Consider the following 13,286-nt stretch of genomic DNA (forward strand, 5'->3'; position numbering starts at 1 on the left):
CAGTTTTAATGAATAATAGAATATCCGTCTCCTGATCTCTAATGGACTCTTTTCAGAAACCAGGATGTAGATGAATAGGCAGTGGTGGAAGTAGTACTCACATTTCTTTCGTAAAAGTATCAATACCGCAATGAAGACTTCCTCAAGTAAAGGTACAAAAGTATTGGCATCAAAACAAAGTACCAAAAGTTAAATTGGTAGTCATTATGCAGATGCTTATTTGGGCTAGACTCCTAATGTTTTTTAGACCAGTGGTTCCCACATTCTGTCATGTCAAGGATCTCCAGATTGTGTATTTGTCTGTGGACCCAGTCTTAAAATATTTTGTACCTGGGACTCCCATACAAGGTTTCTGTTTCAAAAATATTTTTCTCCAATATTATTTTTCAAATGGCAATCTACAAGCTCACAACTTGCTGTGATGCGAGCTTGTATTTCAAATAGCCAATGTTGAGTGGTATAACAGCCTAAGTTGTTCTCTAAATCTGGCAACACTGATTACCTGCAGTAGCCTACTAGGGAGGAAGTGAATAGATATTGAATGAAGCAGCACAGAGAAAAACGCAATGGCGCTGCCCCGGAGAAGGGCCAAGATTAAGGTGAATAGAGGGCGCTATCCCCCTGGGTCGTACAGTTATTTTTCTCTACTGGAATTACAATAGGCAAATCTTAAAGTCAGTCCACACCAATGTAACTGCCATTGGGGATAATGGTTGCAAGTAGTTGCATTGGTGTGGACCGGCCTTAGGTTTGCGTCATACGTCACCCTGTAAATTGTATTCATATGGATATGAAGCATCAAAGTAAGAGTAAGCCTTCCCCAACACAGACGTTATCAAAATGTAACTCATCATACTGTAAATGACAGTCAAACCAGACAAAATTCCAACACACAAAATAACTCCTTGACCCAGGGGTAGTGCGAGTGACGTTAGGACTTCGGTACTCTATAGGCCTCCACTTTGAAAACCCCTGGAATAGGACAGTCGCTGGAATTTGTGCAAATGATTCAACAAAGTTAGTATAGTAATGTAAATTTTTATTGATTAAAATAATGTTTAATGTTATCAACAAAACATCCATCGTGCATCTCTTAAGCCAGGAATATTTCATCAGCTACTTTTATATCTTCATCAAAAGTTAATTCCAACTTCAATTGGAATTGGCCTCTTGGTCGATAAGTGGGTTAAGGTCCAGCTTGGTCTTTTCTAGAGCAGTTGTCTTGGCCCTCCGAGACGGGCGCGTGGACGCCGTTACAGATTCTAGAACAGATTCTGGAACATTCTCACCATCACTGAGAGAGAAAAAAAAAGAATGTGGATAAAGAGTCATGTGGACATACAGAGGTCTTAATTGGAAGCTGATCAAATAGGACAAATGCGTATAGAAAGAAGAATAGAAACTTCACCTCTCTTCAGACGAGTCTGCCCTTCTGCTGGGCTTTCTGCCCCCTTTGGCTGTGGAACCTTTTCTCTGGCCTGCACACACATTTAAAAACTTAGATTACCTCCATATGTGGTGTTAACATTTTAGACCTGCATTCTGATATCATATACCTGTGTAAAAGGTCTATAGTTAACCAAATGGTGTCAGTATTTTTATAGTATCTAGTCTACATTACCTCTTTTGACCCTCTTGACAGATTTAGATGCATCTTCTGTTGCAGCCTCTGGAAATATAGAGAAACAAAAATTGTCATTCATTTTGCATGTCCTCTCTCTCACTTGAAAATCCTGCACACGAGAGGCATATTTAAATCCACTTGTGACATTCTGGTAATATGACATAATCCCTTTATAGGACAGGAGTCCTGAGACAGAATGCATATTAATCCTGTTAGATGCCAAGCTAGAGACATTTCTGTTAACCAGTGTTAGCTAGTGATAGCCAAATTCGGCCCCTGGAACACATTCCCCTGACTTGAGCCCTATTTCATACTGTCGTATGACAGTGTCATGCAAAAGTAGTCGATCTGCAAACTCACAAGTTAATGCTATGCATCACGTAGCGTTAATTTATTTTTAAAAGATTTTGAAAAATATTGCCTATAATGCCATGCCCCAAAAAAAGGGATACCAGGTTCAAAGTAGTGTTAAACTAACTGCTGTGTGCACTCTGCATGGTTAAGCAAATGCATATTGCCACTGTGTGTATGAGAGGACGTTTGTGTACCGTCCGCATTAACATCCAATGGCTGTAGCGCGGTAGCGTTGAGGAACTCTGCCTGTTCTTTAGAATCGACCAGCTGATCAACCACCTTCTCAATAGCACGGAGACTAACCCGATCCTTCACCACCTGAAGTCCAGAAAGTTGAAGAGAAAGAAGGACGGATGAAAAGATTAGTATTAGTAAGTACACAAAGAGAGGGCTCACAGATAGACATTCCTACAATATGACAATCAAAGGCAAATTAATTGGAATTGTATATGATAATTCTTATTTTACAAGGCACCCGTTTTCTTTGTCAGGCCGCTTCACAGCTACGTCGCACCTCCCTTTAACTCATGGAGATTTCTTTGTTTTTGTCACACTCCTAAGCCAATAATTTGATGACGGGTCATCGGTAGGAGACTCAGTAAGAGACCCTTCTACCGGAGACTCCATTCGTAATCAAATTATTGGCTAAGGAATGCAACAAAACAAACAAAAATAATCCATGAATTCATGGCTTCATGGGGTGTGTAATTGATAGAAAATAAATAATCTTTTGGGTGAACTACTCCTTTAAGCCAATTTTAATATAAGATTTGAAAGTTTTAATAAACTGTATAAAAAGATATTAGACAAAATAAACCAGAAAAGTATTTGTGTATACCTGTGTGATCTGCTGTAGCAGCAAAAGCAGGTCTTTTCTGGTGGTCTCATCTCTGCTGAGCTCCAAGTGGTTTATAGTGTTGGCATAGAGACGCACCTCAGGAGCTGTAGGGTCCTTCAGAATCTCACCACAAATGCGTGATGCCAGGTAGTCATGGACACACACCTCCTGAAGACAGACAGGCAGGCATGGTTTATTTCTTCATTAAATGTGGGCCTACGTACCGTATTTATTATTAATCAATACACCTACGCATAATCCTTTTTAAGTGGGACTATTCATACTCTATAGGCCTAGTTATCTTACATTTTATAGCTATATTTTATTTCAGCTACCAAATGTTAAGTTGTGACTTAAGGCAAAGCAAAATTAGCAAAATGCCCACCATACATTTTTTATATGATACTTTTTTATAAGAATAAAGAATTGAATAAACTTAAGTATAGAAATGTGATTTTACTTGTGTGTAAATTAGCTTTACAATGAACATAATCCTGTGGTAACAAATTCAAAGAAATTCCAATGGTTATCTGCCCTTTTTAAGAGGTCACATAAGGCTAAGTTACCTACCTCAGTATTAGTTGAGGGTTTAATAAGTGCACTGGAGCGGGTCAGGTTGACTAACAGCTCGACAACATTGTTTACGTCAACCTCAGCTAGTGGAGATGTGGCTGGAGCGTTCATCAGAGTCCGCACTGTAGGCAGCAAACACTCCTCTACAACCTCCTGGTGGGCCCTGAGACGCACACAACATATTAGAGCTCAACTCAGTCTCGCGTAACTATTTCTATATCTCCAAATCTCACAGAAATACATTTTAAAATATCTTTAACATTAGATTTTTGAATTTCAATTTCTGATATGCAGCAAGCTATATAGGCTTCGATTACAATAACGTTTATTGTTAAAGTGTAAAATATCCTGCATCTATTACACATTGATTCCACATTTGACGGATCAATGAAAAGAATGCGACACACGCTCCCTAATATCAGTCCCAGCCCAATACTGTAAATTAATTATCGGGCAGTCCAACAGAAATCCACACAAACCTGTTCTCGCGGGCATAGAGCTGGAAGAAGACACCAAGACAGTGTCGTAGGCGAGTGTCATCCTCTGTGACAGGGTTGTACCACAGCAAGATAAGACGAGACAACATCTTGGCACTGGAGATGCGGCCAGTGTACATGAGCTTGGCCAGGCCCTCGGCGGTCTCTGTACGCAGGTCAGACACCTGGGTATGAAACGCATACACACAAACACAGCTTAAACTGAAAGTCTTCTCTTTAATACTCAGTACAACTTCCACTTGCCTCAGTCCTTTGCTAAAGGCATAGAAGAACTTTATACAAGTTATCTATACAAAAAAAAAAGGCAAACTAACCTCACTGTCCAGGAACTCTGATAACATCAGAAGTATGCTCTGTGCTGTGTCCTCATGGCTCTTCTCCTCAGCCGGTGGTGCCTCAGCATCTTCTTGTCTGTCTGGTGAGTGTGGGAGCAGGCCTGTCTGAGTAGCCACCGGTTTGTCAGAGAGGAGTTGGAACCCAAAGAGGAGCAGCAGGTCGATGATGGCCCGCAGAGCACTGATGCGGATCTTAATCTCGTCCAATTGGGCAATCTACAGACACACACACAGTAAAGATAACATAGATTTTACACCTCCGTGCATGTGTTAAATTTACAGCAGTATTAATTATGTGTGTGATGGTCAAGATTTGTGATTGTTTCATTCAATTTTAAATTTTGGCATTTATTAAGTATAATATAAGTGCAAAATTAGAGTAAGCGAGACACTCGAAAACAAGTGCTACAAGTAACAAGGACAGCAGGTAGATATCAAATCTAGCCTCTGTCTAAATAATTTACTATGTAACATGCTTAGTATCTGTGGACGAACACATAGCATACGTTTACATTACCTGCAACAGCAGAACCATGTGTGTGTTAGCCAACTCTTTGCTGTGCAGAGCGCAGGTCCCCAAACACAACACCGCCATGTTACGGACAGCTGGGTGTGCGTTGGCTATACTGGGCAGGATCTGACAGGAAGCGAGAGGTTAGGCGAGTTATTGTATTTGAATATTTTACTTCTCCAAAAAATATTCAACTAAATTTGTGAATGTGCCGAATTCTTGTCTTTAACAGTTTTTTATTTGTTTGTCATAAACATACAAATCTGTAACAAGACATGTAAAATAAAAAATATGCATTTATATGTTGTTGAAACAATGATGGTCTGAGTAGAATAGTAAAGGAAAAGGAAAGCAAAAGAAAAGGAAGAGAGGGAAGGGAAGGAGGGAAAAGGGAACCCTGCTTCTGCTGAATTATTTTAAATTAATTTATTAGTCATGTTACAATTGTTGCATTTACCAATGATGACATTAGTTCACTCGTGGTGGGCCCCATTCTCGTTTTGATGTTCATCTGTTTCATCAGCTCGCACAACATTGTCAGACACCTCAGAAGAGTCTCCGGGTCATTCTGAAATAGACAAAAACCACATAACTAAACACAAACACACACACCTGCCTGGACCATTTATAATTCATACAAAAGGCGAGTAACAGGGAAACCCAATAGCAATAGCTGAATGTTTGGGTTGCATTACTTGCATACCACGTGGGCTCTGATGCCCGACAGCGGGTCCCTGGTTCGGTTCCCTGTCGGCCAGATCGTTTGCTGCATTTCACTCCCCTGCTCTCTCTGTTTCCTGTCTATCCAAAACTGTGTGACAGTGTCTGTCAAATAAAGGCTGAGAAATAGCCCAACTACTTAAGATATAAACTATTTAACTGAAGTTATGGAAGGAGAATAGACACCAGCATGGAATAGAGGCAGTGGTTTTGCATGTCATCATCACGACTCGTCTGTACCTTCTCAGTGCGGTTCTCCTTGTCAGCCGGTTGGCTGCTCTCTGCAATTTCCTGGAGGATCTGGTTCCTGTGGTTCTCCAGCTCAGTCATGGAGCTCTTTAGCTCAGCCGCACGGCTGAAGTCCTGGGCTGCAATACACTCCTCCAGGGCCTCCTTGGTCTCCAAGACACGCACTTTGACCTCCGCTAACTGGGAAACATGTAGATGTTAAAAAGGGGGGAAAAGGATGGAGAATGAGATATGTTAAGAATTGAGTGGGAGATACACAGGAAATGGTGGAAAACACAGTATTAGTCCTCGGTTAAGATAGGACCTCTAAGAGAGTTTGGCTCCCAGAATAGGCAGAACAGAATAATGAGAGTATCCAACACTAGCTGAACCCCTGGGCACGTTTACACTCCTCTACAGTCTGGCAGGCCTCCTAGAGAGGGCTAACTTTAACAGCCATTAGCAGGAAAGAAGAGGGAAAGTGGAAGAAAAATGGTGGTGGTGAAGGGGGGGCTGCATTATCATTAAGCTCCTGGGTTAAGATGGATTTCTACAGAACCTGCCCAGTGCACACTTCTCACTCCTTACCAGAAGAGGAGTAAGTGAGGGATATTAAGGGATGGGCACAGATTAAGATTTTAGTAAGTGAGGGATATTAAGGGATGGGCACAGATTAAGATTTTATTACATCTCATATAAAGCTACACAATATTACATTTATTAGGTTTCGTCTCCTCCTTGACATTGTAGCAAAAAAAGAAAGAATAGCAATAAAGTGAAAAAAATTACCAATACTGTATATACAATAATCATAGCTCACATTGGTCGTACTTCAAAATATGTATGCGTTTGTGTACAATTGTAATATAAAGTAAAGTGTTGGAAGCCTGTATGTGGGATGTGTTTAAATAATACAGAAGTGTGTGTTTGTAAGGTATGTACTATACAGTAGGTCCTGCCACGATAAAAGTCTATGTGTAGTATGCAGCCAACAAGCCTCTATTGTTCATTAGTTGCCTGGTGGAAATCTTTGTCCCAGTGCCTGCTGGTCTGGGCTTTGAGGCTGTATGACTTGCCAGATGGTAGCTGCTTAAATAAAGTCCTTAGTTTGGGTCCTTGATAATCTTAAGGGCTTTACATAGCTCTAGACCTGGGTTGAGAATCACCCAGGCTAATACTTGTCTTGAGATAAACTTCAAAGAAGTGTTTTTGCATTTACTGGTCGGTGGCTCCCTATTCTCAATTGTTAGAGCTTCTAACCCTTTACTTTCCATTGCCTGTTAGAAACGTCACCTGCTTGAAATAATCAACATGTTCAAATTTTCTATGAAAATATCAATGCAATCATAGTAGAAAATATAGCAAACAATGCACAGGCAAAGTTAAAAAGACAGGTGCTGGGCAGAGAAAAATACCAAGAAACACAGAGTCCGCGCACTGGATCCAGCTCCAAACGGACGTTTTTCTTCATAGTAGGATATATGTTATGAAAACACAACATCCAATATAAAACATTTGTTTTTCTCATCAAATTCCTAGAAGAGCGGTAACGCAGAGGAGTGAGATTGAAAGGAATTGAAGTCTACATCATGCTGAGAGGGTTCCTTACCTTGACCTGCTGCCTGCGGCTCTCATCCTCATTCACAGGCTGACCCGCTTCCATGATGGGTTCCCTCACGTCCGAAATGATTTCAGCCACCTGAGAAACACACAGTTCGCACATCAGAATCAGTGCCAATGACATAGCCATCAGTAAACACGCATACAACTATTTTGTTAGGTGGATTGGGCAGGTATTTTTATATGGTGGTCCATTTGCAAACATGCCAACAAAAAATAACTAAGATATCTTGACTCTTTTTGATAATGAGACGCACACAGTGAATTGCGAGTGTCGACACCTGCGCCTTACAAGAGTGGGAAAAGCAGATCAGTCTGGACTGAATGACGTGCTACATGGCTATACACAGTGACAGAGTGCATGTATAAATCTTCTGAGTGAGTGAGTCCAGTGAAACTCACAATCTGTATGCGTCTGTGGTCGTCAGGGATGAGGTTGAGCAGTTTCTCAGTGAGAAGGGACACCAGAGAAGGAGGGGTCTGAGGCAGGGCCAACATCTCCTGCAGCACAGCCAACACACGCTTCCTGCAAACACACACGAGGGGAACCCCAGTCAGCAAAACATTTGCCGACCACCCTTCCCGTCTCCCCAACACATTTGCTATTCCATTTCCAACCCATCCCAGCCACTGTGTGAACAACCCTCAGGTGTTTGAGCATAGATCGTTAGATGTTAATCTTTCCCTTCTTCAACCCCTACTTATATTTTGTATCTCTACATACTCCTCTCTTTCCATCTTTTTTTGTCTCCCAACAACCTCTTTATAGCCAGCTACTATATGTTAGTTTATGTTATGTGTCTCTGTTAGGTTGGTGCATTACACTGAAGCAACAATATAGCAGTTTCAATTATTAACAAGTAAACTCAAAATATAAAAATACACTGTAGTGTAAGTCTGTCTCTCTTACCTGCCGCCTTCCTCATTGGTGTCTAGACAGCAGGTGAGGTGGATGAGCTGTTGTGAAATAAACTCCTTGGTCATGACCAACTCCAGCTGGTTAAAGTCTGCCCTCTGTTCCTCGGAGAGCAGTGGCACTGCCTTCAGATACCTACAACAGCCAGAGTCATGGTCACAGGACTAGAAAAGGTAGTAGTGCCCAGAAGGGCAAATTATCTACCTGCCACAGCCACAGCAGTGCCTTCAGCCAGGTACCTGTGATACATTTAGTGACCACGGTTGTATAACACACAGCTTCAGCACTTCCTTCACATCTATGGGGTTATATGCAGCAAAAAGCTAGTAACCGCACACGCAAGCATGGCACACAAAACTGAAAACCGGGCTACAAACTTCCCACCTATTTACCAGACATTTACCAGATGGGAGTCAGATAAGGTTTGTGCTTGCCAGTCTGCGCAAGCAAATTAAAGTTAACACATTTCTGAAAGTCACAAAGCTTAAATGGCGTGCACAGGACGTGAACATATAAGTAAACTTATAGTAAAGAAGAGCAGATTGAAGGGGCAATTTAAGCAAGACTGAATGTATTGTTTTAACCTACATTTAAAACTAAATTCCCTAATATTTGGTTGGCAATGTTCCACAAGAAAAAGCATCCATCACTCCTTTGGCAGGTATAGGGTCATATTAAGTGCTCTATCAAAGTCAAAATGTAGCAAGTTAATTTACTTAAAATATTAGGCTGTGTTAGCTGCATAACTTTAACAAAGTTATATAGTATAAGCCTTAAGCTAGCCACTCAAGTTTACATACAGGAAGAACTGTTCAGAGAACACCGGTCCTGCCGTCAGATACCTGGGGTCACAACACATTTAATTTGGACAACTATGTTAGGTCTTCTGTAGTGAATTACAACAATCATAACATTACGACCTTCAAAATGTACAATTACTAGTTGAAAATATGAATGCTAGAACAGGATTGATGGTCCTAATTGGTTGTCATGGCAACATGAGTTATCATAAAATGAGTTAAAAGGAAAAAAAAAAGTATGCACACTTGTATATCTCTGCCCATTATCTCACCCATAAAGGTAGGAGGCGTAGGTGGCAGCATCTGGCAGTACTTTCTCCAGCATCTCCTCACCCTCGTCTCCTTTACTCTTGATGAACTCACACAAAGCCCTCCAATACAGAACTCTCTCACAGCTCAGAGATTCTTCTGGGATCAGTTTCCTGTTGAAAACACACACACACACACACACACACAATGACTTTCCTCTGAGGAATTAATCACTTCAGTGAAAGGCGAGGTGAGAATGAAACAGAAAGAAAGAAAACAAGACGTCTGTGTATGAGTCTACCTGTTGTCCAGCAGTACTTTGTTTTGCAGCAGCTCATCGGTGGGAGAGTTAATGAAGAAGGCTCCGAGTGTGTCCAGGGCTGTCTGGGCACAGTTCTCCACATCAAGCTTGTGGAGGACTTCCACCACATCCCCGCCCATCAGCTTCAACCAGGCAGGCAGGAGACGGGAACGAACCACCTCCCTCACAGCCTCTGGAGGACAAACAATCAGTCAAATAGGTGGTAAAAAAAGAAAAGAACCAAACTAATAAGAGCACTTTCGGTTGTCACACACAGTACCAACCTGAGGAGTCGTGAAAGCCCTGTTGCAGTAGACTGACTCTCTGTGCAATGCTCAGAGCTTTGATGTGAACTTTGTCAGCCAAAACCTGAAACAGCATGCAAACACCACATTTACATTTCTAATCAGAATAAAAATTACTATATTTACAGATACATTGCATACTATGTATTTAGTATAGTAAGCTTAAAATTACAATATGTTAACTATAATTGAGAAGACTGCACTGCGGTTACCTGGTAAGCTAGCTAGTATCATGTGTGCTTACCTTGGAGGCTAGCTAGTATTATGTGGCTAGCTTGTATACGAGTTGGAAGACGCATACATGTTACCTGGTAGGCTAGCTAGCATTATGTGTAGTTGCCTAGCTAGCATTATATGTGGTTACCTGGTAGGCTAGCTTGCGGACATTCTCCTTGATGTCCCGGGTGCGTTTGAGAACTTTGGGGAGTGAACGGGGAGACATGGCAATGCAAGAAAGAACGGCACGTCGCACCTCTGCATTAGAGTCATTGTCCAGTATCAACAGATAGGCTGGGAAATGGGAAATGAAAGTGCAGCGCATGAGAGACAGAACATATCAAAATAAAAGGATGAATACAGAAATAACTAATCAGTACACTGTATTTTAAGGAGAAACACTTGGACACACCTAGTGACCATCTGTGTGCCTTACAGGCAAGTACAGTAAAGACAATGTGGTTAATTTAGTGCCGTTTACCATGGGTGACCATTTATACCAAGTCAAATGATTATATATAAATACAATTGTGAATCCCTTAATATTTCTGTAAACATCGCATACCATTGGTGGTGGGACAGTCATCCTCCCTTGGCTGCTGGAGGCGCGTCATGGCCAAGGCAGCCTGGATCCTGACATTGGGGAATTTGTCGGTGACACGAACCAACATGGCCTGATGAATGTGGTCAAACAGGTCGTCGTCAATCTGGGCATTCTCTGCCATGCTGCCCAACAGCTTGTTGATCAGCTGGCACACTCGGAAACGCACCGCATGGCTGTTAGCTTTATGGGACTGGGGAGAGAGTGGGTGTGAAAATAACATTGGAAAACGATCAAGGTGAGGGAGAAATGGTCAGGAAGGCGGATGGAAGGACGTTGATGTTGACTTTGTACCTCTAACAGGAAGTTGAAGATGAAACTCAGAAAAGGATGATCATCTTCAATGTCTTCCTCTTCCATCGAGTCTCCTTCACTTACAGGTGGTGGTTGGAAGCTTGTGGCAAACTTGGCAGCAAATTCAATGACATGTTCCACAGCAGGCTCTCGCTTGTACACAATCATGGCATGCTTCAGACAGCGGACAAACTCATCGTGGAACAATGTCTTGTCCTCTTGCTGAAGACAAAGAGCATCATTTAAAAAGAAATCACTTAAACAAGCAGTGAATCACATGGACAATGAGCTAATAAAAATAGATGTTAAGTTATAAGGCACACATCCCAGGCAACTTTAACACTGCGTGATTTAAAGTTTTGGTTTAGTTAATTTTATTTGACATGGGCACCACAAACATTGGAGCCACACAAAGATTATGCACAGCACTCACTGTACTAAATTTGCAATGAGTGAGATGTCAATGAAGACTCCTGCTCGTGGGAGGCTTTTAACATAGATCAGGAAAAAAGTAAAGCACAAAACAATATCAACAGCTAAAACAAATTTAAAGATAAAAATGGATATGTATATGTTTCAAAGATTCTAAACAGCTTGTATTATTAATAGAATAAAGCCACAGGCTGAGTACAATCCTTCCATCCTAGCCTTGGATCAAAAACTATCATAGATGTATTTTTTATCGATTTTGCTTATACGAAAGTAAAATTCAGACTCGATCAAGTACATCTATGATAGTCTTGATCCAAGGCTACATCCATGATCCTACTTACCGACAGACAGTATACTGATACGCATACATTACATGCATACCTTGTTGTAGCGGCTCTTCAGGCTTGCTACCAGTTTAGCCTTGTTATTGTGGCCCTTCTGAGAGCGCTCAAAGGCTTCTTGTACCTCCATTTCACCGTCCGCGGTCATCTTTTCTTTCCTGGACAAACCATGCAATAAAAAAACATACATACACAATGTTAAACCCCCATACAGCCTTTTAAGTGAACACTATGTTCTTAAGCTACTAACGTTAGCTTGCAGGCTGTCCCGGGAGACTCATTAACAAGCCAACACTGTCTACTCCCCTGTTGCACGACACTGAGAAAAACATGTATAGGCCTGTCTCTCATTACTGGCTGACACTTGTGTCAACGTCGGCTATAACATTTAAATAAAAACTAACGCTGACTCACGCCAGTGTACGTCAAAATACTGGGTTAAAACAATATTACCTTTTCCGAAATATTATCCTTTACTTTTATTGTCACTCACTCGACGTTCGCAGTACTTCCTGCTGCCGCCTGTTTTCAAAATTCAACTCGCGACTCGCGAGAGTTGAGAATTGAGAGCAGGGTTGCCAGGTTTTGAGAGAGAAACAAGCAACCGGGTCTAGGAAAACAAGTCCAAAAAAAGCACTTTAAACATATACAAGCTGTGCGGGAGGGGGAGATGTTGTACCTTGTATGTAATCGGTCTTTGTGAGAATGAGTACAGAAAAGTGATAGTTAGAAACAAGCCCCCAAAAAACGCAACCAGCGCAACTACCAATGTTTACAAGCAACTTACCAGAAAAACAAGCCCAAAGTCGCTTATAATAAGCCGACATGGCAACACTGGTTGAGAGCTACGTGCATACTACGTGGGGATGGTTTGTACGTGCTTACGCACCGTAGTTACGCACACATGAACGCAACGCAGCAGCTGACCTGAGCGCTCTTTTAGTGCAGAGTGTAGAAAAGAGAGTAACGACACGCTTTGATCTCGCCGCAAAGCGGGCTCCTATGGGCTATAGTTCCAAACATTGGAACTATCTCATTGAGATAGACAGTGCACTTCCGCATTCCATTCTTACAATGGGAGTCGACGCTAGTGTCAGAACTCTCTTTAAGGCTCTGTTTTAGTGTGAATCCCTCTGGGTGCTGCTGTGAGAAGATGAAGATCACATCTAAAATGTGCTAGCCGTCTACTACATCACTGGTTCCCAAACTTTTTAGCTCGAGACCCAACAGAGAAATTTGATGTCTCCATTGTCTACCCAGGACCCAAGCTAGTGAAAATAGCAGATCTACAAGCTCACATCACTTAGTGCTGCCTTGTGAGCTTGTAGATCGGCTATTTTCATGACTTCCTAATTGTATTGTATTTTTTCATGGAATTCCTTTGATTTCATGAAATTATTTAGAAAAAAAATAGATTTTCTTCCCGAAAAATGTATATTTTTCTCTTTTTGGGGTGGAAAATCTTTTGAAATATTTACCAGCGAGTCAGCGACCCATACAAATGTGTCCACGACCCATAAAAGGGTCCCGA

At 41.5% G+C, this 13,286-nt stretch overlaps 1 protein-coding gene across 1 annotated transcript; it reads right to left on the reverse strand.

Moving 5' to 3' along the window:
- Positions 1 to 1,078: 1,078 nt before the first annotated feature.
- ncapg (non-SMC condensin I complex, subunit G) lies at positions 1,079 to 12,295 on the reverse strand. Its single transcript, XM_080448425.1, has 22 exons — positions 12,209 to 12,295; positions 11,796 to 11,913; positions 10,983 to 11,204; positions 10,653 to 10,881; positions 10,236 to 10,381; positions 9,851 to 9,935; positions 9,567 to 9,759; positions 9,289 to 9,438; positions 8,211 to 8,351; positions 7,703 to 7,826; positions 7,290 to 7,379; positions 5,693 to 5,881; positions 5,190 to 5,300; positions 4,739 to 4,858; positions 4,201 to 4,437; positions 3,869 to 4,050; positions 3,387 to 3,552; positions 2,817 to 2,984; positions 2,173 to 2,296; positions 1,622 to 1,669; positions 1,409 to 1,478; positions 1,079 to 1,294 (listed from the first exon to the last, which is right to left on the reverse strand). The coding sequence occupies exons 2-22, from the start codon at positions 11,901 to 11,903 to the stop codon at positions 1,153 to 1,155; spliced, it is 3,045 nt and encodes a 1,014-aa protein (XP_080304551.1). The 5' UTR covers positions 11,904 to 11,913; positions 12,209 to 12,295; the 3' UTR covers positions 1,079 to 1,152.
- Positions 12,296 to 13,286: the final 991 nt, after the last annotated feature.

This window comes from Gymnoscopelus braueri (genome assembly GCF_963280865.1).
Source record: "Gymnoscopelus braueri genome assembly, chromosome: 2".
Taxonomy (NCBI): domain Eukaryota; kingdom Metazoa; phylum Chordata; class Actinopteri; order Myctophiformes; family Myctophidae; genus Gymnoscopelus; species Gymnoscopelus braueri.